The sequence below is a fragment of the Octopus sinensis genome, linkage group LG26, assembly GCF_006345805.1.
Source record: "Octopus sinensis linkage group LG26, ASM634580v1, whole genome shotgun sequence".
NCBI lineage: Eukaryota > Metazoa > Mollusca > Cephalopoda > Octopoda > Octopodidae > Octopus > Octopus sinensis.
In genome coordinates, this window is record NC_043022.1 from 4108622 (window position 1) to 4133925 (window position 25304).

Genomic DNA, 25304 nt, shown 5'->3' on the forward strand with positions numbered 1-25304 from the left:
TCACAACTCACTTCTACAGCTGAGCGAACTGAAAGCAACATGAAATAAAGTGTCTTGCTCAAGAAAACCACACACAGCCTGGTTTGGGAATTGAAATCACTACCTCATGACTGTGAGCCTGATGCTCTAACCACTGAGTCATGTGCCTTCACCACAGTGGATAAGGGTGCTAATTAATGCAAAGCAGTGACCTAGAGATTCTGAGTTCAATCACAGGCAAGGCACCAATGTGAATCAGAATACACCTGAAGAAGGGCTGGAGCATACAACAGCCGAAATGTAAGGAAAAGCAACAAGGAAGATGAGGATGCCACTCAGACCAATATATAATATGAAAAATCCTCATCTCAGAAATACATGATTGTATTGCTCTGTAAAGGATCATGGAAACTGCCTTTCCCTTTTGGAGGATAAAGAAAAAAATGGAGAGGGAGGTTGGTGACTACCATAGCCAACATTCCCTAATTGTGGTTTCAATTCCTGGACCATGCGATGTGGTATGGTCTTGAGGAAAACACTTCATTTCATATTACTCCAGTCCACTCAGCTGACAAAAATGAGTACCACCAAATGGAGGTGCATTGCTTAGGGGTCAGGGTGGTTTCAATCCCTGGAACAGGCAATCTATTGTGTTTCTGAGCAAAACCATTCCCCATTGTTCTAGTTCACTCAGCAATAGAAATGGGTTTGGCCTGGAGAGAGAGATGGGCTCCACCAAGCTTTTTGGCCCAAGATGTGCTGCATCGCTGCAGCACCTTAACGAAGACCCCTAAAGGGTTAAGGGATTTGTCCAAGATTTTTTTAAGCCTCGACTGAACAAGAGAAGCCGGGGTTCAATGTGGAGAGAGAGAGAGAGGGAGAGGATGGCAGTGAGACAAGTTGATACTCACCCTAAGTCTTGTAGTTGCTGTTGTAGTCTTTTTGTCACGGTCAGTGCTACTGTTACTACAGGTACTGACCGTGCTGGGAGATTTGCGACCAGTTATCTTTTGGGAACTCGACGAACTGTTGAGAGGACTATCAATATTATCTGGGCTACTAGTACTGTGGCGGTCCTTTTTCTTGCTTTTACCAGCCTGCAACGACACAAATGTAAACAAATCTGATTGATATAGGGTCCGTGACTGGGGAGCAAACAGCACTTGTTTGATCAAAATCAATCCCTGACAGATAAAAAAGGGCAAAGTTGGTTGCCATGGGATTTGAGCTTAAAATATAGAGCACGGGTTCTCAACCATTTTTTGCTTGTGGCCCCCTTTGTTTTCTATTTTATTCTAATTGACCCCATAGCCATTTGAAGATTAAAAAAACAAAAACAAAAAACCCATTATATTTTGATAATTAATTATTGGTATCAAACTTTGGCCCAAGGCAAGAAATTTTAGGGAGGGGCTAAGTTGATCACATTGACCTAGGGGCTCAACTGATGCTTATTTTGTTGACCCTGAAGAGATGCATGGCAAAGTCAACCTCGGCATAATTTGAACTCAGAACTAAAGACAGATGAAATACCACCAAGCATCCTGGCCACTTGCCACCCTTTTGTAGTGGAATATTAGAAACTGTATAAAAGAAAATTGCTGAAATATTTTGTTTATCGTAGAAGAATAACCAATATGTTGCAGATAAATTTTAACAACAAAATCTCATGTGAACCCCTGAGGGCCACATGGACCCTGATTGAGAGCCATTGATGTAGAAGAATGCAGTGAAATTCTTCAAGGTATTTTGTCTAGCAATTGACATAGACTTAAAAAAACAAAAATGTTTTCAAGATCAGCACAAGGCCAGTAATTTTGAGAGGAGGGGCTGGTCGATTACATCAGCTCAGTACTGGCTTCCACACTCCTTCATACTGACGTTACCCCAAATACTTAACTGGTATTTTATCTTAGAGACCTCAGAGCGATGAAGGGTAAAGTTAACAACCCCAGTAGAATTTGACCCCAGAACATGAAACCCAGGCCAAATACTTCCTGGCCGTTTAGAAGCACCAAAGTGAAAAAGAGGAACAGAATTACTCACAGATTCTCGGCTGCGCCTTGTGCGCATATTGTGTTTGCCGTTAATGGTTTCGTCCTCTTGGACTGGCTTGAAAAGAAATGGCGGAGGATCAGGCGGACTATCCACTACAGGTCTATCTTCACCATACTTTTTGAAAAACAAACGGCAGTCAGTGCACAGGAGTGCTTTATCCTTGCCTGCATGGTGCCAGTCCTTGGACGCTGAAAGACAAAAGGAAAGAAAATTTACATTCAAGACATTCATCAACAAAATACAACTGAGAATAAACTTTTATGGAATGAAATGACATTTAAACTGGTCATATCCAACCTCTTACACCAACCCTACAATGCCATTCTAAAAATACATAATCATCATCATTTAATGTTCTTTGTCCATGGGTTGGACAGTTTGACAAGGGTTGCGCCATATTCCAGTTTGATTTGCCAGGGTCTCTACGGTTGGGTGCTCTTCCTAATGTCAACCACTCCGAGAGTGTAATGGGTGTGTTTACATACCACTGGCACAAGTGCCAGTTGTGTGACACCAGTGTCTGCCACAAATATGATTCCACTTGGCTTGCTGGGTCTTCTACTCAAGCACAGCATATTGCCGAAGGTCTCGGTCATTTGTGAGGCCCAACACTCAAAAGGTGCTTTTTACATGTCACTGGCACAGGTGCCAGTTACGTGACACTCAAAGTCATGAGATAATCCAGGATTAGTTGAAAACAATGTGAAGAAATAAGCATTACATTTGACAGAGTGATCTGAATGCCAAAGGGTTAAACAGGCCATATCCAGCCCAGATATCCTTTCTGTTTCATGTTCAAACTGGCCAGATCCAGCCTCTTACACCTACCCTACAATGTCGTTATAAAAATAAACAATCACATTATTGAAATCTTAAAGCTATGAGGCACTCTTTTACTCATTCCAGCCATGCGGCTGCAGTCATACTGGAGCACCAACGTAGGATAATGCATGATTAATTCAAAGTGTTCGATCAGCCTGGGGCCATAGTAGAAGACACTTACCCAAGGTGCCACTCAGTGGGACTGAACCCAGAACCATGTGGTTGGGAAGCAAGCTTCTTACCACACAGCTACAACTGCATCTAACGCTAAGTGGTCAGTCAACATTACTATGTAAGGAGTATAGGGTCAGTTTCTTGGTTTCTCAGGGGTATATAGTCCTCCCTGGACAGGACACCAGTCTGTCCCAGGATGACTCATTTTTGCCAGCTGGACTGGAGCAATGTGAAATGAAGTGTCTTGCTCAAGAACACAGTGCATTACCCAGTCCAGGAATTGAAACCGCAATCTTATGACCATGAGTTCAACACACAAACCATGAAGCCATGTGCCTCCACTATCATAATATCAATCACAAATTTTGGCAAAATTTCTGGGGAGGGTGTAAGTTGATGACATTGACCTCAGTACGCAACTGGTATTTTATCAACCCCAAAAAGATGAAAGGCAAAGCTGACCTTGGCGGAATTTGAACAAGGAAGGCAAAACCAGACGAAATGCCGCTAAGCATTTTGTTTGACGCACTCACGATTCCCCCAGCTCACTGTTTTAGTATTTACTATGATATCAACAAATGATTATTTCGTGAGAGAGAAGCATTGTGGTGAAGGAGAAATCAAAGGTGACTTACTAGTAGTAAAGCAGCGTCTACATGAGTAGCCGCTCAAGTCGCGCCCTTCGCTGTCATCTGAGTCATTATCAGATATTTCACTAGCAGAACTGAGATCTGAAGAAGAAAATCAAAGACAAACACTTTACAATTCAGCAATATTCAATTTTCAAAATATAAACGTTTGCAGCGTATTAGCTATTTTTCAATGTTCCTTGACCATCTGATTCAGACACATTTTTTTTTTCCCCCCTCACTTCATCAATTACTTCTGAAGAAGAGCATAAACTCAAAACATTTTTCCACTGTTTTCTCAGCATAAACCTGATACATTCCATTTGCTGTTCTTCTACTTCATCTTTAGATTTTTTTTTTTTTTGTATGTTTGTGGACAATATTAACCATTATCCAGAAATCTTCCATCACACATCTGTGACCTTTTCAGAGACACTTTCCATCCTTGCGTGTGCACCTGCTCCACTTAATTCATTCTATGAATGAACTAAACAGGACCAAGCAGAGCAGGAGAACATGAGAATAGAAAGGGTCGCCGAAAAGGTTACAGATTAACCATTATACTTCACTTAAACATTTACCAATAGCTATATGGTGTCAAAATTTTGGCCCCATCACTGCAGCGCATCTTTGTCAACGATCAGATTACAGTTGGTATAACAAATATTCTGACACCATATAACCAATATCTGTTAAAGTGAAGTTAACTGCCTTCAGGCATTTTTAATAGTTAAAATGTCTTTTTCCATGCTGTAACCATATCAGCTTCAACACATGGTCTCGCATCAAATAACTTGTCTAGTCAACTGCAGCTCTGAAATTTCAGGGTAAAATTTTCCATCCACAAAAACTTACCACAATACAATAAAACAGGGATTCTACCCCTAGGGATATATCAGAAGGGTTTGTGAATTTTGTTAACACAACTGATTTAATGCAATTCTTGTGTCTAGAAAATGTGAGAAGCCTTTAGCTGTTCCTATCCACTTATTGTCTTGAAGGAGGGTTTTCCAAGAATATTTATAATTAAAAATAAATTTCATGTAAGATTGTCAATTAAGACCTGTTTGAAACAATGCTTATGGTTGAGTTACTTTGTTAGAAAGAGCTAAGTTCATCCATCTAATAAAAAAACAAAAAAAAACAAAACAAAGATTCTTAAATTAATTTCTTTAACGCTTTCGTTACCAACCCAGCTGAAACAGGTACAAATGAAACCGGTAGTACAAATGTCTTGTTTCCAAAAGTTCTGAATTAAAATCTTCCACCAAACCTTAGTCACAATTTATGTTCTTAAACACCAGATGAATGATAGCTAAGTTATTTTACTAAATTCTTTGTTATATTTAAAATTAACTGAAAGAAACACAGCATCTCAACAGGAATATGGTAACGAAAGGGTTAAGAAGGAACAGGGCCAGAAATATTGGAGGAATGTTTGATTATAGTGGCCCCAGTACATGACTGGTACTTTATTTTACTGACCAGGAAACATGAATTGCCAAATTGCAAAGCTGACTAAAGCAATAATAACAAGAACACTCAGAGATTATTTCTGCCAAGGCAATGCCTACGTCCTCTCAACGATTAGCAAGGGGTGATTTTTAAAATGAGAATATCTGGAATAAACTCGATTGTTCTCACAAACAAGAATGCTAAAAATAATCCAGTATCCTTGTCTGCTACCGGATTGATCCCAAAATCTAACCAGTTTGTGCCAGTCATTAGGCTAAATATCCCTGAAAGTTTTATCTGAATCCATCCAGCGGTTCTCAAGCTGTTTTGTCCATGGATAAACAAACACAACTGAAAACAATACCTCCACCTTCAATAAGGCAGAGATAATAATAATAATAATAATAACCTTTCCTAGTATAGGCAAAAAGCCTGAAATTTTTTGGTGGTGGTGGTCAATTACATTGATCTCAGTGCTTAACTGCTTACCGTATATTAGTGGCCCAGCAGAATTTGAACTCTGAACATGAAGACAGATGAAATGTCACTGAACATTTTGTCCAGCTTGGGAAGCTATGATTAACAGAGATTCACTGCTGAGGGTCAGAAATAAGCTGGTCTCTAACTTCTGAGATTTACTGATTTACTTCAAGACTAAAGCCATCTTCTACAATGGAATAATAGAGTAAGAATTTTAAAAATTAAAAAACAAAAGAAGGAAATCTTACAGAATTCACTGGATGGCGGTCTCTGAGATCGTGTTGTCTGTCTTTTCAAACCACTCTGCCGACGATGTCGTCGATGGGGCCGGGCCGTAATGCCAGCTGGAGTCTTCTTCCAGAAATAGTAGTACTCAACCAGTTCACCCTGGGGAAGAGGAAAGAAAAAAAATATTGAACAAATGAGAAGAGTTTGGCAGGAGACAAGCATTTGTAAATACAGGAAAGTTGATTCATAAAATTCAAACATGTGAGGGGCCGTAACAGAGAATCAGGATACCATCAGGTCCCATCAATATTTACACATCTAAACATAGGGAACCATGGAACCATTGGGCTCCACCACTTGTTTACAAAGGAAGAAAACAGAATCCTTAGAAGTCAGGAGTTTCTTCCCCGTTGTGAATAAATTAAATATTTCTGTTGATGAAGAAAGTGATGTTATTCACCAATATTTTCAGTCGTGTTTACTCATTTTGACTGCGGCCATGCTGGGGCACAGCCTTTAGTCGAACAAATTGCCCCCAGGACTTATTCTATCGGTCTCTTTTGCCGAACTACTAAGTTACGGGGACGTAAACACACCAGCATCGGTTGTCAGGCAATGTTGGGACACACACACACACATATATACGACGGGCTTCTTCCAGTTTCTGCCAAATCCACTCACAAGGCTTCTATAATGTAAAAAGGTATCATATTGCAAAAATAGGGGCAGGTACCCCTTATCAACTGTAGAGGTACATACTCCAGGCTTTTGTTCAGGGGACAAACACAGACACACACACATACAATGGGCTTCTTTCAGTTTCTGTCTTCCAAATCAAGGATTTGGTCGGTCCGAGGCTATAGTAGAAGACACTTGCCCAAGGTGCCATGCACTGGGACTGAAACTGGAACCATGTGGTTGGGAAGCAAGCTTCTTACAGCACAGCCACTCCTGCACCTTTAACAACTTTTCTTACACGATCTCTCATAATATTTAATTATAAAAATGATAGGATTTTTTAAACATATAAGAGGGTCCAGTAGAGTAGAATAGAAACCAAAGGGGTCTAAAAGTAGGGAACCACTGGATGAGAAGAATGTCCAACACTGATACAATAATAATTGTTTCTACTCGAGGCACAAGGCCCAAAATCTTTGGGGAAGGGGCCAGTCGATAAGACTGACCCCAGTACTCAGCTAGTACTTAATTTATCGACCCTGAAGGATGAAAGGCAATGAGCTCAGAACACGAAGACAGATGAAATGCCGCTAAGCATTTAATAATACTAATCCTTTCTACATGAAGGCACAAAGCCTGAAATTCGGTGGGGGTGGATAGTTGATTACATTGACCCCGGGGTTTCACTGATACTCAATTTATTGACCCTGAAAGGATGAAAGGCAGAGTCGACCTCGGCGGAATTTGAACTCAGCTATGGGCAAAATACTGCCAAGCATTTCAAATAACAAAACAGTTACAACGTTACACAATGTTGGTAATAATAGTAATTAAACTAAGACTTAATTAATTATAGTGGAAGTAGATATTAGTTAAAAAATTAGAACACAAATGATTTAACAACAGTTAGTATAAGAATGACCAACAGAAATATATTAATATGGCTTTATATGTTTGTTGGAGATTTTTAAACAGTCAAAACTGCTCCAAACGGGGAGGCTTCAAGTCAGTGATGGAACTTCTATGTAGTCACTATTGCTAGAAACAACAGCCAAATCTCACTGAAACTACAGCCTACAATACAAAAAAAGGAAAGATTTATTGAATAATGTAGTCGCAGATATGAACAAAGGCCGGACAAGCACAAATAGAATGTCTTTGAGTGTAAGTCAACTCACTTTAGACTGACCAGGATGTGAGCCACCACCAATACCACCAGAACAAGCGAATGAGGTATCTGTCAGGCCTTGCCTTTTACCAATATATTTAGTTGTCATAGAGTTATGGCCACGTACAGGGCACCCACGCAGGTGTGACATACAGAGCACTCGTGCTGGGGCCATGTACAAAAGTTGTCAACAAACAGCCATTGGAGTTGAACCCACATCCCCCATGGCTCTGGCCGAGTGCTTTACCACTAAGTTAAACTGCCCACTGACAACATTTCTGCCGATTTTAAACACTAAACAGATAACTGTTTGTTGACAGTTTTTTCCACTTTGTAAGCTTTTCTGCTGCTGTTTTAACGGCGATACTGCATTTGGAAATATCATTTTGTATTGTATGATACACATTCTGTGCTTCTAAAAAGCAAATCTAAGTCTATTTGTTTATATACATATAGAAGAATATGCTTGATATTGTATGTTTTAATGGCAACAGGACATAGAGCTACTTGTAAGGTTCAATCAGTGACAAGATATATCTATATGAAACAGATTTCTGTATGAGATTACAGATTTAGATAAACAATGATGACATCAAATGAAACTGCTAACAGTTCCAGCATGATCTACCAAGAAAGGGTCCACTGGTTTACGGATGGCTCATCCTTTTATTTCACACAACAGCAACCATCAAAACAAAACCATACCACTTTACTCTTGGTACACATCATATTTCAACTGACACAACAAATTGACAAAGTACGAAACAAGAGACAAGAGTGATTGATTAAGTCACAGATTATCCTTTGCTCTCTCTCTTTCTCTAGAGAGAGAAAAGCAGAAGAGGAATTATCTATATTTAAACACTTAAAATAGAAGCAAGTTAATCAGAAATACTTAATCTAACAAATTCAATGCCAGATAGAATTTGGAGCTTACTGCCTCTCAACGTAGGATAAAATACCCAACACCAAAGATTTCAATCTAAAGACTGAAACATCACTTAACATCCATTTTCCATGTTGCCATGGGTCGGACGGTTTGACAGGAGCTGCGAAGGCCAGGGGCTGCACCAGGTTCCACAGTCTGTTTTGGCATGGTTTCTACAGTTGGATGCCCTTCCTAATGCCAACCACCTTAGAAAATGTACTGGGTGATTTTTATATGGCACTACCTCCAGTGCTTTTTGCTGGACTTGGTACCATCACAATACTTTTTATATAGAACCAGCAGAATCCAAGTCCAAATAGAACTCACTAACTTTTGGCAGGTGGTGTTATAAAACAAAGAGGTAAGACTTTAAAACAGTCAAGGTAAGGTTTTATAAAAGCAAAGACAAGGTTTTATAACTATCAAGGTAATATTTTACAAATTGAAAGTAAGGTTCCATAACACTCAAGGTAAAGTTTTATTACATCCAAGGTAAGCTTCTGTGAAAGTCAAGGTAATATTCAAGGTAAAGTTTTATATCTGTCAAGTTTCAGTTTAAATAAGTTTCAGGTTAATAAGTCATTGTAAGGTGGAACTGAAGGTAAGGTTTTATAGCAGTCAAAGTAAGATTTTATAATACACAAAGTAGGGCCTTATGAGACATAGTAAGGTTAAGCTTTTATAGTAAACCAAGTTAAATTTTAAGATAATTACAGTAAGGTATGAATATTATACACAAATGTTAGAAACTAACTTTATACTTTAACAATATTGTTAAGTAAAGAAAAGCCTGCAATGCTTCCACAGAAAGGAGTCAGAGGTGCCGAGGGTAGAGGAGTCGGAGTCAAAGTTTTTTGTTTTGACTCCACATCCTCGGTTTTAAGGAGTTTGTGATAGTCAAGCACACTGACACAGCACTTGAGCACTTTATTTTAGTGACCCTGAAATAGTGGAAACCTCAGCAGGATTTGAAGGTAGGACATAACAGGGGCAGAACAAACACCACAAGGTATTCCTCTCTCCCCCCATTAATGACTTAAAGGACTCTGCCAGCTCATCTCCGAAACATTAGTTTGGTTAATTAATTAAGAAGAGAGAGAGGTGTGCAAGACAAGACTGAGCCGAGAAAGGGTTCGCTTAAACTGAAGCGCTTTAACGAGGACAAAACAATAATATGACCAAGAAGCAAATGGAAACTTCCAGAGAGAAATCAAACAGAAGCCAATAAACAAAAGTAGAAGAAGAATTGAAGAAGACGTAGAAGACACACACACACACACACTTGGCCCACCGGAGATTAATTATTCAGTAAGATGTGGTAATAGTCTCCTTCAATATGTATAAGCTTTCACAAACAACAAGCTAATAAATATTAAGTTTCTATTTTGCTTTGATAGCCACCACCACAACCACCACCATCACCATCACATCGATACTACTCTATTACCATAATAATAATAATAATGATAATGATATTCCCACAGCTGTTACATTCAACTGTACAATATAAACAAACAATAGTGGATTCAGGACAAGCACAACAACAACAACAACACCACCACCACCAACAACAGCAAGCTGCCAACCATGTGGTTACCATCACAACAGATTACTGGCTCTGTTCACCAGGGTGATTAGCTGTTTAATAATTCCACCAGGGTTCAAACAAGTGTTGTTAATTTCTGAGGAGCTGTTTAGAAATTATTAACAGCTGTTTTAACCTCTTCTGAAATTATTAACACTTGATGTGATAATAATGTTTAGTTGTAAAGAAAGTGTTTAACAAAACTGGTGAAAGCTAGGAGAAAAGCTGGCAGCCACCACCACCACCACCACCACCACCATTTGTTTCCTGTTTAACCAGTTAACAAGTAACAGACCTCTACTACAACAGGAATTATTATTATTATTATTATGCCATTTCATCGATTTTGCCTTTCGTCCCTTTCAGGGTTGATTCAATAAATACCAGTTAAATACTGGGGGCAAATGTAATCAGCAAGCTCTCTCCCTCAAAATTTCAGAATCTGTGCCTTTAGTAAAAAGGATTATTATTAAAATTATTAAAGTGGCATGAGCTAGCAGAATTCCGCTTAGGCTGACTTTGCCTCCCATCCGGTGGGTGGGGTGGGGGCCTAAGCACCAGTTGCGCACTGGGGCTGATATAATTGATAAGTCCCCTCCCGCAAAATTTCAGGCCTTGTGCCTTTAACAGGAAGGATTATTATTATTATCATCATAATGGCTTCCGTGCCGGTGGCACGTAAAAAGCACCATCCGAACGTGGTCGATGCCAGCGCCGCCTTGACTGGCTTCAGTGCCGGTGGCATGTAAAAAGCACCAATCCAATCGTGGCCATTGCCAGCCTCGCCTGGCACGTAAAAAGCACCCACTACACTCACGGAGTGGTTGGCGTTAGGAAGGGCATCCAGCTGTAGAAACACTGCCAGATCAGACTGGAGCCTGGTGCAGCCCCTGGCTTCTCAGACCCCGGTTGAACCGTCCAACCCATGCTAGCGCGGAAAACGGACATTAAACGATGATGTTGATGATTAAGGTGGTGGATCGTTAGCATGCCGCACAAAATGCTTAGTAGTATTTTGCCCATCATTACGTTCTGGGTTCACTTTGCCTTTCATTCTTTCGGGGTCAATAAATTAAGTAACAGTGAAACACTGGGGTTGAGGTAATCAACCAATCTCCTCCCACAAAGTGGCTGCCCTTGTGGCAAAATCTGAAACCATTATGATGATTATTATAAGAGAAATGCAATGTTAAATGAAGTGGATCAACTTTCAATACGGAATGAGGAAGAAATATTGTCAATAGAAAAGGAATGTTGAGGTTTGCATCTAAGTGTTGTGTTGTTTGGTTGTTAAAGCCAGGCTGTGTCACATGGGATAATAATAGTGCATCGTTGGAAGATAAAACAGTTTCTCAAATGACAACTGCTCCTCCCAGGCATAAAGCATTCGCTTCACAAACCATTGAGTAATGATAGTAAACGATAGAGAGAGAGAGAGAGAGAGAAGAGCAAAGTTTTAATTGCTTAAATACAATTATCCGAATAAAAAACAATTTGTTTCAATCAGAGTTAAACAAACAAAAACAAAAAATTAAAATCTAAACTGTTTCTTGGTAAAGAGGCAAATTAAGACAAAATTATGATAAAAAGTTCAAGCAAAGTAGAACTGAAATAGCAGGAAATATACCTACATCTGTACCTACCTACATACACATCTACCGACCGACCGACCTACCTACCTACCTACAATAAACATCAACTGACAAGTTTTTTCAAACCTAAGAGCTAAGAGGCTTACTTATCTTTTGACAGATTCTAATAAATCCTGCTTGGATTAGCAAACTAAGTCTCTTTTTTATACAAGTCAGTAATTTAACAATAATTTGAGATAAAAACACAGCAACTGAGGGAAAAACAATACAAAAGACACCGAAATTAGTATTAAAATTATGTCTAAGTGCTGCCTGAAAGCTACCATGGAAAGATAGTGTGTGTGTGTGTGTGTGTGTGTGTGTTTATATATTTGTATGTATGTGTGTGTATATCTATGTATGTGTTTATGTGTGTGTTTGTATATATATATATATATATAAAATGCTTGTGGGTATACTCGGCCAGGTTTGTTTTTTTTCCCTCCTTCTAGAGAATAAATAACATTTGCTAAAGTGATCAATGTAAAGGTAATTAAAAACATTTAATTAACGTTAATTAGTAACACTTCTTAATAAAATAAGAAGCCACAAAATTATGTCTTACACTAAGTTCCAACAAACCCAGCCAACCCTCACAAGAAGCCAATTTACTCAGAATTCTATAAACTATTTAAGTTGAGAAAAGGGAGGAGGGGGTGGATGGGTGTTTAAATAATTAAGCTAAATGATCAAATCTAACGAGTTCTCTGTTTGGGTTATTGAAGATTCCGAAGTAATAAACAAATTGGTTCCAGGGTTCAGTCCCACTGCAGGGCACCTTCTGTTGTTGCTTTGGGCTGACCAAAGTGTAGGGGTCAACAAGTTCATGTTTTAAGTTTTATGTTATTGTAGGGCAGGGGGTTCCCAATTCAGGGCCCATATGACCTTTGGGGGTCATATAAGATTTTGTTGTGAAAATTTATGTACAATAAAACTGGCTTACTGGTTCGTGATCGTAAGGTTATGAGTTCGATTCCCAGCAGCATGCATTGTGTCCTTGAGCAAGGCATTTGATTTCATATCGCCGCAGTCCACCCAGCTGGCAAAAATGAGGTGTACCTGTAATTCCAAAGGGGCCTACCATGTCACATTCTGTGTCATGCTGAATCTCCCTGAGAACTACATTAAGGGTGTCCGTGCCTGTGAAGTACTCAGCCACTTGTTCTGTAGATTGGACCAAATGGTTGCCGTAACCCTTGGAGTGCCTGGGTATTTGGCTCATGATCGTAAGGTTGTGAGTTCGATTCCTGGGAGTGCCTTGTGTTCTTGAGCAAGACACTTTGTTTCACTTTATTGCTCCAGTGCACTCACCTGGCAAAAATGAGTTGTACCAGTAATTCCAAAGGGGGCCAGCTTTGTCAAATTCTCTGTCATGCTGAATCTCCCTGAGAACTACATTAAGGAGTATGCATGTCTGCGGGGTACTCAGCCATTTGCATGTTCATTTCTGTCGATTGGATCAACTGGAACACACAGTGTTCTAACCAACAGAGTGCCATCAAATGTCCTCGTCAAACGCAAAATTTAATTACTTTCTAAATACAATTCCTAATAATATTTAATTATAAAAAATAAAAAAATTTTTTTAACATTGAATAGCTGAGTCAAATAGAAATCAAATGGGGCCACATGTACAAAATGGTGGAGAATCACTGTTCTAGGGTATAGCTATGTAGTAAGAAGTTTGCTTCCGAACTACATGGTTCCAGGTTCAGTCCAACTGCATGGTGCCTTGAGCAAGTGTCTTCACGGGTAGACAAACTGAAAGAACCCTTATATGTTTACTCTTTACTCTTTTACTTGTTTCAGTCATTTGACTGCGGCCATGCTGGAGTACCGCCTTTAGTCGAGCAAATCGACCCCAGGATTTATTCTTTTGTAAGCCCAGTACTTATTCTATCGGTCTGTTTTGCCGAACCGCTAAGTGACGGGGGACGTAAACACACCAGCATCAGTTGTCAAGCAATGCTAGGGGGGGACAAACACAGACAAACAAACACATACATATATACGACAGGCTTCTTTCAGTTTCCGTCTACCAAATCCACTCACAAGGCATTAGTTGGCCCGGGCCAATAGCAGAAGACACTTGCCCAAGATGCCACGCAGTGGGACTGAACCCGGAACCATGTGGTTGGTTAGCAAGCTACTTACCACACAGCCACTCCTGCGCCTATGTTTGTAGGCTTTTTCTCACACGATCTTTTCAGACAAAGAGTGTAGGCTCAAAATGTCAAAGACTTTTCCGTTCTTCCTGAGCGTTAAACAAATATACCTTCCTGTTGTTCCTTCACCTGTCTTCGTCATTGTATTCTGTAAATTTGAACCATATATATGTGTGTGCGTGTGTGTGTGTATAATTATACATCATCATCATCATTTAACATCCGCTTTCCATGCTGGTATAAGTTGGACAGTTTGACCGAGGGCTGGCAAGCCAGGAGGCCGCACCAGGCTCCAATCTGATCTGGCTAGGTTTCTACAGCTCAATGCCCTTCCTAATGCCAACCACACCGAAAGTGTAGTGGGTGCTTTTTATATTCCATCAGCATGGGGGCCAGTCAGGCGGCACTGGCATTGGCCATGCTCAAATGGTGCTTTTTATGCATGCATGTACTTGTCCACCCACCACTGTTTGACAACTGGTGTTGGTTTATTTACATCCCTCAATAGAACAAGTTCCAGGCTCTAAAAAATAATCCGTGCCAGGGTTGATTTGTTTGACTTAACCCTTAAAAGTGGTGCCCCAGCATGGCCACACTCCAAAGTCTGAAACAAGCAAGCAATAAAAGGCAACCCAGATAGAGTGGAATTAGTCACAATTCTTTGAAGAACATTTGAAACAGACTGAAATAAAATCTCTGTTATTTGAGCCAAACCAAAATAATAAGAGTAATCCTTTCTGTTATAAAGCACAAAACCTGAAATTTTACGAGAAGGGAGCTAGCAGATTACATTGACCCCAGTACTTAAATGGTACTTGTTTCATCGACCCTGAAAGGATGAAAGGCACCTATACACACAAACAACATCATCGACCATGGGTGCACCTAAGAAGTTCCCCTCCAGGGTACAGGTCTGGGCAGAAAGTCGCCTCACCAGCGAACGCAAAATTTAGGGTTGCTTTTATGGAAGATCAGCAGTCACCCGTGCATACCATCCTCCACTCTCTAAGCCACCAATGTTATCCAAGGGAAAGGTAAAGGCCGATATGGCTTGGCACCAGTGACGTCACAACTCATTTCTACAGCTGAGTGAACTTGCTCAAGAACACAACACACAGCCAAGTCCAGGAATCAAACTCACAACCTCACGATCATAAGCTCGATGCTCTAACCACTGAGCCATGCGCCTTCACTCACCAAAACTAATAGACTAAAGAAGGCAGTGAATTTAGTAGTGACAGAGAATATGGGATTTGAAGTAAGATGACTACCGAGTAATGAAAGCAAATCAAACAGAAGAATGAGCAATGGACTATGATGGAAGAGGAGGAGGAGGATTCTTGGAGAGAGAAAATGAATACAGAGTGGACTGGTCAGTACTGGACAGAAGAAGAAGAAAAGAACTGAAGAATCGGAGCAAATATGTGTTGAAACAAAAGTGTGGTATTGATTTCAAAGAGCTGGTGATGGTAACCAAAGAACTGTGTTTGCAATTTGAGAGAGTAAAAATCACTTGATATGATTGGAGAATCAAAAAACAGACTCCTCAAAGAGGACGGAAAAGAGATTTTATCAGGAAATAAATTGGAATACAGACAAAGATGTATGTGTCTCCCAAATGTGGAAGAAGAGAGTGAAAGATTCTGGAATATGATACGGAGGGAAGGAGGAAACATGCACCACAAACGTAGAGTGGTTATGCAACATGAATGAAACTGAAGAAAATCCTTGGCAAAAGGACATTAAGATAAGAAAGGAGGATGTTTTGAGTGAGAGATCACAAAGAAATCCCAGGCAGGTTGACCAGAGGCAGGATTGTGTGAGAAAGGAACATGAAAGGGAAATCTGTTTATGTTAGTTAGTTAGTTAGTTAATTTGGCTCAAAAGCAAATAGCAAGGCCATGTAGGGGGACATGGAGTTATGTACAGGGAGGGTGTTCATGCAAAGAGTTCAGGCCACTTGAGGTCAAGGGAGACTTTGAACAAAGCGGTCGTCGGCATCTTCACCATCTCGTCTGGCAGCTTGTTCCACGGATCCGCAACCCGGATGGAGAAAGCTCCTCTCCTTCGATTGAGATGAAATCGTCGCAGATTAAGCTTTTCGGAGTGACCCTGCAGCCGACGCTCTGGAGCAGGAGTGAAGAACAGCTCTTTCAAGAGGTTACACTTTCCGCTTATGATGATGTGAGCGAGAATGAGATCACCACGGTGGCGGCGTTTTTCTAGAGAATAAAGGTCGAGCGTCCTCAGCCTTTCTTCATAAGACAAATTTTTGAGACCATGAACCATGCGGGTAGCCAGCTTCTGGACTCTTTCGAGATGCTGTATGTCTTTATCTGGGTGAACCCATCATGTGGAAGCTGTGAACTGGAATTCTGGCAGATGAACTGTGCATTCATGGACCAGATTAATATTGTACTAGAAGAGCAAAAAGGGCACAAATAGAAGAACCAAGGACCAACTAATAATGGATAAGACAGAGCTGAAAAACTGTAAAAAGCGCAAAAACCAACTTAGGGACAGCATGGATATGATATCATTCGTCAATTGTGGAGTCTGGAGTGATTGAAAATATTTGGAATTGCACAGGAGTGGCTGTGTGGTAAGTAGCTTGCTAACCAACCACATGGTTCTGGGATCAGTCCCACTGCGTGGCATCTTGGGCAAATGTCTTCTGCTATAGCCCCGGGCCGACCAATGCCTTGTGAGTGGATTTGGTAGACGGAAACTGAAAGAAGCCTGTCGTATATATGTATATATATCTGTGTTTTTGTGTCTGTGTTTGTCCCCCTAGCATTGCTTGACAACCAATGCTGGTGTGTTTAGGTCCCCGTAACTTAGCGGTTCGGCAAAAGAGACCGATAGAATAAGTACTGGGCTTACAAAAGAATAAGTCCCGGGGTCGAGTTGCTCGATTAAAGGCGGTGCTCCAGCCTGGCTGCAGTTAAATGACTGAAACAAGTAAAAGAGATAAAAGAGAATATTGTTAACCCATTCAAGAACAACTGAGCTCGCATCTGGGAGGCAAAAGCTTAGGTTTGTCAACATCAAACATGGAATATGCCAAGGAGATAGCTTGTCACCATTGCTTTTTGTATTGTGTGTGACAATACTGATTTTGAGGAAAGAAAAGACAAGATCTATCATCCTCTTTTTGTGGATGACCCAAAATTCTATGGAAAAGATGAAAACCAGCTAAATTCATTGATTCTGGCAGTGTACTGCTTTAGCTTGGAATTTGGACTGAAAGTCTGTGGAGTGTTGATTCTAAAAATAAAAAAAGGTGAAGTCCAACAAATGGATGGCGTGAAGTTGTTCATGAGAGGAAGAAGTGAAGAGAACAGATAAGGAAGGATATTGGTACCGGGACATATTGGAAGTCAGTGAATTGATGGGGAGCCAAATGAGTGAAGATATTCTCTTGAGGGTATTACAGAAGGCCGAAAATGATATTGAAAAATAAATTGAATGGGAAGGATAAGTTGGAAGCAATAAATTCATGGTCAACTGTTCTCTTGCGATATAAAACATAATGGCAAACAGAGGAACGACAATCCTTGGATAGGAAAACAAGAAGACAACACATAATATTCTAACAGAAAAATGATGTTGGTGGTCTACACCTTACAAGAAAGGAAAGCAGGTGAGAATTGGTAAGTTGCAAGAACTGTATTCAGATACAGGAAAACAATATTGCTTGCTATATAAAGAATGCCAAGGAAGAATTACTTGAAAAAGTGTCTCGAATGAAAGAGGAGGTGGTTAGTTACATCAATTGATTCCAGTATTTGGTTGGTATTTCAGGTATGTAAGGCAGCAAGCTGGCAGAATCATTAGCACATCGGGCGAAATGCTTAGCGGTATTTCGGCTGCCGTTACGTTGTGAGTTCAAATTCCGCCGAGGTCGACTTTGCCTTTCATCCTTTCGGGGTCGATAAATTAAGTACCAGTTAAGCACTGGGGTCGATATAATCGACTTAATACCTATGTCTGTCCATGTTTGTCCCCTCTATGTTGGTATTTCAGGGACTACAAAATGACGAGAGATAAAACTGATGCCAGAGTGACTTACATCTACGCCTTAACCATCTCAACCAAATACTGTAAAGCAGTCTTTCCACCACTCTTATGATTCTGCTGACCCCTGTTGCCATTCTTAGAAGTAATTTCATACAGAAGTAAAAAGCACTGGGGATGGTACGGTCTAAAAAGCAGCCAGTACCCTCCGTAGAATAGCTGGCGTTAGGAAGGGCATTCAGCTGTGGGAATCATGTCAAATCAGACGACTGGAACTCAGTGTGATTCCTGGCCATGCCAGCCCCTGCCAAATCGTTCAAAACATACCAATTTGGAAAACTGACATTAAACGATGAAGAAATAATACAAGACCAAAAATCTGGCAGAAGAAGGTTAGACATTTTTTTTTTTTTTGGAACCAACCCCAGAATTTGACTGATCTTTATCTCGTCAGTCCCAGGGGAATGAAAAATAAAATCGTGGCATTTGAATGTAGAACGCAGAGGATCATATTTTGTCTGAGAGTCAAATGATTTTACGCATCCACTTCTATCTCAAAAATTAATTAAAACAGTGTATTTTAGCAAAAATATGCTAACGAAAGGGTTAATAAAAAGGAAAGCTAATTGGCACAGTTAATGCTAGCAACAACAACCGGATTAGAGTTTATAATATAGCTACAGCTTATTTGTACCTTGACCTATATCACGAACACACTTGTTAAATGGAAGCACTTCAGGGTTAGAAACCAATTTATTACACAGTATTTATTTATTTATATAGTCGGGGGTGGGGTGGGGGGAAAGTACTTATCTTTATTTATAAAAATGAATCTTTTTCACAATTGTTGAGGTTTAAAAACTGATGTCATTGATTTGTGTCACATTTCTTTATTGTTGCTAAACATCTGACAGTCTTTTTTTTTTTTTAACATATACATATATATACATACATACATACATATATACATACATACATACATACATATATATATATATATGTATGTGTGTGTGTATTCATGTATCTCTCTCTCTCTGTCTAAATACACACACTTACACAAAATAATGTTTCCTTGGTCTCAAACTTGGCTGAGTGATAAGAAGCTTGCTTCCCAACCACACGGTTCCAGTTTCAGTCCTACTGTGCAACACCTTGGGCTGACCAAAGCCTTGTGAGGGGATTTGGTAGATGGAAACTGAAAGAAGCCCATCATATGTGTGTGTGTGTGTGTGTGTATTTGTCCCCCACCACCATTTGACAACCAGTGTCTATATATATATATAGATATATACATATCCCTCTCTCTCTTTCGGAGAGGCACAAGCACCTACACGCACATATGCACACACGGCAGTAACTTCCACCTACCGAATTCAATCACAAAGCTTCGGTCGGCTCGGGGCTATAGTGGAAGACACCTACTCAAAGTGCCACGCAGTGGGACTGAACCCGAAACCATGTAGCTAGGAAGCAAGCTCCCTAACCACACAGCCATGCCCATTCACACACACACACACACAAAGAAAGGAACTTTCTTGGGGTTACATGGCTGAGTGGTTAGGGGTGTTGGACTCATGATTGTCAGATTGTGGTTTCGATTCCTGGACCAGGGGATGTGTTATGTTTTTGAGCAAAACACTTCCTTTTAAGTTGTCCTGGTGTGCTCAGCTGCTAAAAAACGAGTAATCGTGCGATGGACTGGCATCCCATCCAAGAGGAGTATTCACACCAGAGACTCAGAGAACTTGGCACTATGGGTCTGTTACTTGGGAAGGGACCTATATCCTTTTCTAAAACCTCCCATGGAGGGGCAGAACTACAGCGATTACAACACAACCATGCCTTTCTTGAGAGCCATCAACAGCTTATTGTTGTCCAAAACAATAAACAGTATGTTCACAAATAATGAACCACCATCTAGTGTTTAACTGATAACACACGTTTTACAGTGATTGCCATGGAAGGAAATACTTTACTAGCTCAGTGTATACATCTTTAAAACCTCCAACAAACACCACCTTAAAATAACACAGTTGTTATTACATTAACCCATTAGCATTCAGATTATTCTGTCAAACGTAATTCCTATTTATTCCACATTGTTTTGAATTACTCACGCATTATCTCATAGCTTTGAGCTGGTTTATTTTCAGATGACATTGTAGGGGAGGTGTGAAAGGCCAGTTATGGCCAGTTTGAACAGGTAGAATATTAGGGTTGGATATGGTTGATTCAACCCTTTAACATTGGATGGAAGCACTCCATCGGTTACGACGACGAGGGTTCCGGTTGATCCGAATCAACGGAACAGCCTGCTCGTGAAATTAACGTGTAAGTGGCTGAGCACTCCACAGACACGTGTACCCTTAACGTAGTTCTCGGGGATATTCAGCGTGACACAGAGAGTGACAAGGCCGGCCCTTTGAAATACAGGTACAACAGAAACAGGAAGTAAGAGTGAGAGAAAGTTGTGGTGAAAGAGTACAGCAGGGATCACCACCATCCCCTGCCGGAGCCTCATGGAGCTTTTAGGTGTTTTCACTCAATAAACACTCACAACGCCTGGTCTGAGAATCGAAACCGCAAGTTCGCTGCCCTAACCACTGGGCCATTGCTCCTCCACCCTTTAAACATTAAGATTACTCTGTCAAATGTAATCCTTATTTATTGCCATTTTTTGGGATTAATCCTGCATTATCTCCTAGCTTTGAGATTTCACTGATGGGACTGCTTATTGTGGGTTATGTGTGAGAGCAAATGTGAATGAACTTAATGGTTAAAAGCTTAACTTTGGCAGAGAACCCTCTAAAGGTGGTACCAAGATAAAGCATAAACTAACCACAGAAAACCAATGACTCAAAGACCTGAAAACAGTTGCTTTTGTGTGGTGTGGACAACTGGTTTGAGTAGTGGTGAGTATAAATATATGTATAGACGGAAACTGAAAGAAGACTTATTATTCTTAACCCAGAACATTCACAATGAAACACAGGCCTCAACATATCTGGAATGTACTGGCAAGACAGTTTGTAGGAAGTTTAAACTGTGAGACTCACATACACGCTGTGTGTGTGGGAAAGAGAGAGAGAACGTGACTTTTCATAACAAAGTGGTAGACAGTCAACTTGGCTCATAGACGTCTGACACAATAGAATCTGGCTGACAGGGCCGGAAACTTCTAAAACCTCTTTGTTTATCAAGGGCTAGGAACTACCAATCCCTGGTAAGAAACTGTTAAGGAGCCAATAAGAAATAGCAAAAGATTTCTCCAAGTCCTTTTCCTAAGTCTGTCCTAGACGTCCATACCTGTTTTCAGATTTTTAGTTAGCTCCTTTCATATATTGTGCATAACATGAAGCTTTTCTTCCCTAAGTTTCAAGTTACTCTGGCAGTTGAAAGAAAATTAGGAATGTGTATAATAAATGATACACACATGCCAGAGAAATATGTTGTGTGTCATGTGGGATACATAGGAGAGGAGAAGAATTAAAATTGACAGGTTTTTTTCCCAGGTATGTGAGAGAGAAATCAACAATATAATGCATTAATTACTAATCTAGTTTTGGTCAAGAGAAAGGAAATGGTTAAATGTTGCCAGCGAGGAACTTGCTTCAGCACAGGGTGTATAAACTGACAACTTGTGTATATCAGATGTATTAATAAATATTGGAAGCTCTTTTACTCTTTTACTTGTTTCAGTCATTTGACTGCGGCCATGCTGGAGCACCGCCTTTAGTCGAGCAAATCGACCCTGGGACTTATTCTTTGTAAGCCCAGTACTTATTCTATCGGTCTCTTTTGCTGAACCGCTAAGTGACGGGGGCATAAACACACCAGCATTGGTTGTCAAGCAATGCTAGGGGGACAAACACATACATATATATACATATATACAACAGGCTTCTTTCAGTTTCCATCTACCAAATCCACTCACAAGGCATTGGTTGGCCTGGGGCTATAGCAGAAGACATTTGCCCAAGATGCCACGCAGTGGGACTGAACCCGGAACCATGTGGTTGGTTAGCAAGCTACTTACCACACAGCCACTCCAGCGTTTGTATTAAAATGAGAACAGGTCATTCACATATGAGGATTATATAAATGCACTTATATATAAGGATTAAAGTCAGATTTTATTTTCATAAGGTTTGAAGGCTGGGTGGCTGCGTAAGAAGTTTGCTTTCCAACCACATGGTTCCGGGTTCAGTCCCACTGCATGACACCTTAAGCACGTGTCTTCTACTATAGACACAGACCAATCAAAGCCCCGTGAGTGGATTTGGTAGGCGAAAACTGAAAGAAGTCTGTTGTGCATGTATTTGTCATTGTGCCTGACCCTTACTATCGCTTCGCAACTGGTGTCGAGGTGTTTATGTACCCAAACCTTAGCAGTTCAGCAAAAGAGACCAAAAAAAAAAAATTACTTGGGTTAATTCATTCGACTAAAAGTTCAAGGAGGTGCTCCAGCATGGCAGCAGTCAAGTGACTGAAATAAGTTGACTTATAAAAAAAAAAAAAGAAAAAAGATACTAACAAGAGATGACTGTTCAAACTGCTAGAAACAGTAGTCAAATGTCCCTCCAATCACAATACACTCTTAAAAAAAAGGGAGGGTCACTAAGTATACTAAGATAGATGCAGGTGGGGACAAGAGAATAAGGGTTTGGACACTGCTTGATGAGGACTGTTTTGGGTCTAACTTCAGAATTACATGTAAAGACACACACAAGCAATATATCTTTTTCTTGTTTCAGCTATTCAACTGTGGCCATGCTGGGGCACTGCCTTGAAGAATTTTAATTGATTGAATCAACCCCAGTAGCGTTTTTTTTTTCTTCTTTCTAATGGGGATGTACATATATCAACACCAGCTGTCAAGCAATGGAGGGGAACACACACACAGAGGCTTCTTTCAGTTTCCGTCTACTATATCCACTCACAGGGCTTTGGTAGGCCTGAGGTTATAATTGAAGACAGCTGCCCAAGCAAGGTACCACGCAATGTGACACTGAACGTGGAACCATGTGGTTGGGAAGCAAGCTACTTACCACACAGCTAAATATATATAAAATTCCAGCATGGCCACAATCTAATCACCGAACCAAGTATATAATACAATACACAAACCACAGGAACGACAGGTTAGTAAAACCAAATTGCTTGCATAATAATAATAATAATAATAATTAGTATTATTATTATTGTTATTATGAAAAGCAAAATGTGTTGTTGTAACAGTGACATTGTTTAAGTGTTTAATTGAAAATACTTTAACAATGAAACAAATATTGACTTGCAGGAAGTCGGAATTAATAAAGGGAAAGAAGCGAAACGGGTGCTCGTTGAGGCAGAATGAGGAGGGGACACAGCCGGGGGAAGCCGGGTGGTGTCGATGACGGCGGCGGCGGCGGATGCAGTAGGCTGACTCTTGTTCGCAGTCATCGTCAGCTAAGGGGCAAGAAAATTGTTTATGGTGAAATAACTGAGAGGAATGCGAATGAAGGAGAGAAAGGATTTTTGGTAACACAGATTATTCAAGAGAGAGAGAGAGTGGAAGACGGAGGAATTTTCCCAATGTGACAGCGAACAAAGAAGAATCTGGGGAAGAAAAGTGATGTAATTGCAATTTGAGCGGTATTGGCAGCTTATAATAGTGTGTATTGTAAAAATATTTTATATCCCTCCCAGCAGCTAATGGATTAATTTGATGTTTGAAGATGCTTTCTGTTGCATGTCTTCCTGAAATTGCAGACACAAGTGAACAGAGTAGAGATCGCCTATCATTCATTTCAGGAGAGAGATGAAGAGAGAGAGAGAGAAGCTTATATGATAAATCAGACGACCATGGTGACGACTACGACATAATAGGACTCAACAGAAGGATAGTGTTTCATACATAATAATAACAACTTTAAGTATTACTGGCAATAGAAATACACACAGACACACACACGAACACGCATTGATTGTTACAAACAACGAGATGTACAGCTCGTACACACACGTGTGTAGAGAACCTCTGGAAACAGATTTATGATTAATATTTAACAAAACAACAACAAAAGGCACTAGAAATAATTGGTTTGTGTTGGAAGTATTTGCAAGCGATAAAAGACAGCCAGAGGATCAAAGCCGACGATGTTATATTGCAAAAGAGACCATAAAAGAAAGACGGAGGGGAGAGAGAGAAAGGAAACAGTCCTAGAAAAACACACACAAAAACCGTGCACCCGTTTTATGTTATGCAGCTTTTAAAGAAGGGTGGAGGGACAGGGGGAAAAAAAACACCAGCCAACAATTTTTAGATGTATATCTTGATAGGAAAAAGCTTTACATAAGAACAAAGCAGCCTTTCAGACATTATGAACGAGAATTCGGAAATATATACACACACACAAACCAAAGAGGATAAGAAAAAAAGAAGTGGAAAAAAAACGACAAGGAAGGTAGAAAGTTGGAGAAACTAAAAAGGATTGGATTAGAAGTGTTGTAATGCAGAAATATATTTTTTCTGTTCGGCATGTGACCAAGGAGGGAGAAAAAAAGAAGAAAGAATTATTATCGTTTTTTTCTTCTTTTCTGATTTTTTTTCCTTCACATAAAAGGTGGAAAAGAAACGACAAAATTTGGGTGAAACAGTTTTGTGTTTAAATCACTAAAGTTTGAGAAAAGAGAGAAGAAATCTTAATAAAAACACAGGTCAAGAGGTGTGTGTGTGTGTGTATATATATATGTATACACACACACACACACACATATATATATATATATAGTTAATCCAAACAAGAAAACACAGAAAAAAACAGCAACGCGAGGACGTGGAACAATTAAAGTATTATTTGACGATATATGTATATATATACATACATATATACACATATATATATATATATAAATATATATATATATATATATATATATACATACATACATACACATGTGTATACATGTTAGCTATAGCACCTCTGTATTGAAAAATCATGTACATTTATGCTGTCTTTGTAGACGTAGCTCTTGACTCTGGGGGAGAAAATGGAAAAATAACCCCCTCCCCTTTTTTTTTATTCACTCCTCGAAACATTATTTCCAAGCAAATAAGTTCAGATATCGAAAAATTAAACAACTGCCCTGTAAGGAATATTAGAAATGGAATGTCACAATGGTTTATAATCAGAGTCACTACCCCATGTAGACAATATCTCTGTAGTGTGTGTGTGAGTGTGTGAATAATACTATTATTATTATCATTATAGATAGGGTTTTGATATACACACATGTGTGTGTGAGTGTGTGAAAAGAAAACAAGA

General features: G+C 39.8%; 1 protein-coding gene across 4 annotated transcripts in view; it reads right to left on the minus strand.

The window, feature by feature from the left end:
- Positions 1 to 25304, minus strand: part of LOC115224734 (arginine-glutamic acid dipeptide repeats protein) — a 453168-nt gene that overhangs the window by 52796 nt on the left and 375068 nt on the right. For all 4 annotated transcript variants that reach the window (XM_029795610.2, XM_029795612.2, XM_029795609.2 and 1 more), the window contains exons 10-13: positions 5846 to 5984; positions 3669 to 3764; positions 2026 to 2225; positions 891 to 1076 (exon numbers count right to left, since the gene is read on the minus strand). In XM_029795610.2, the coding sequence (XP_029651470.1) occupies positions 891 to 1076; positions 2026 to 2225; positions 3669 to 3764; positions 5846 to 5984 (621 nt within the window). The remainder of the gene's footprint in view (positions 1 to 890; positions 1077 to 2025; positions 2226 to 3668; positions 3765 to 5845; positions 5985 to 25304) is intronic.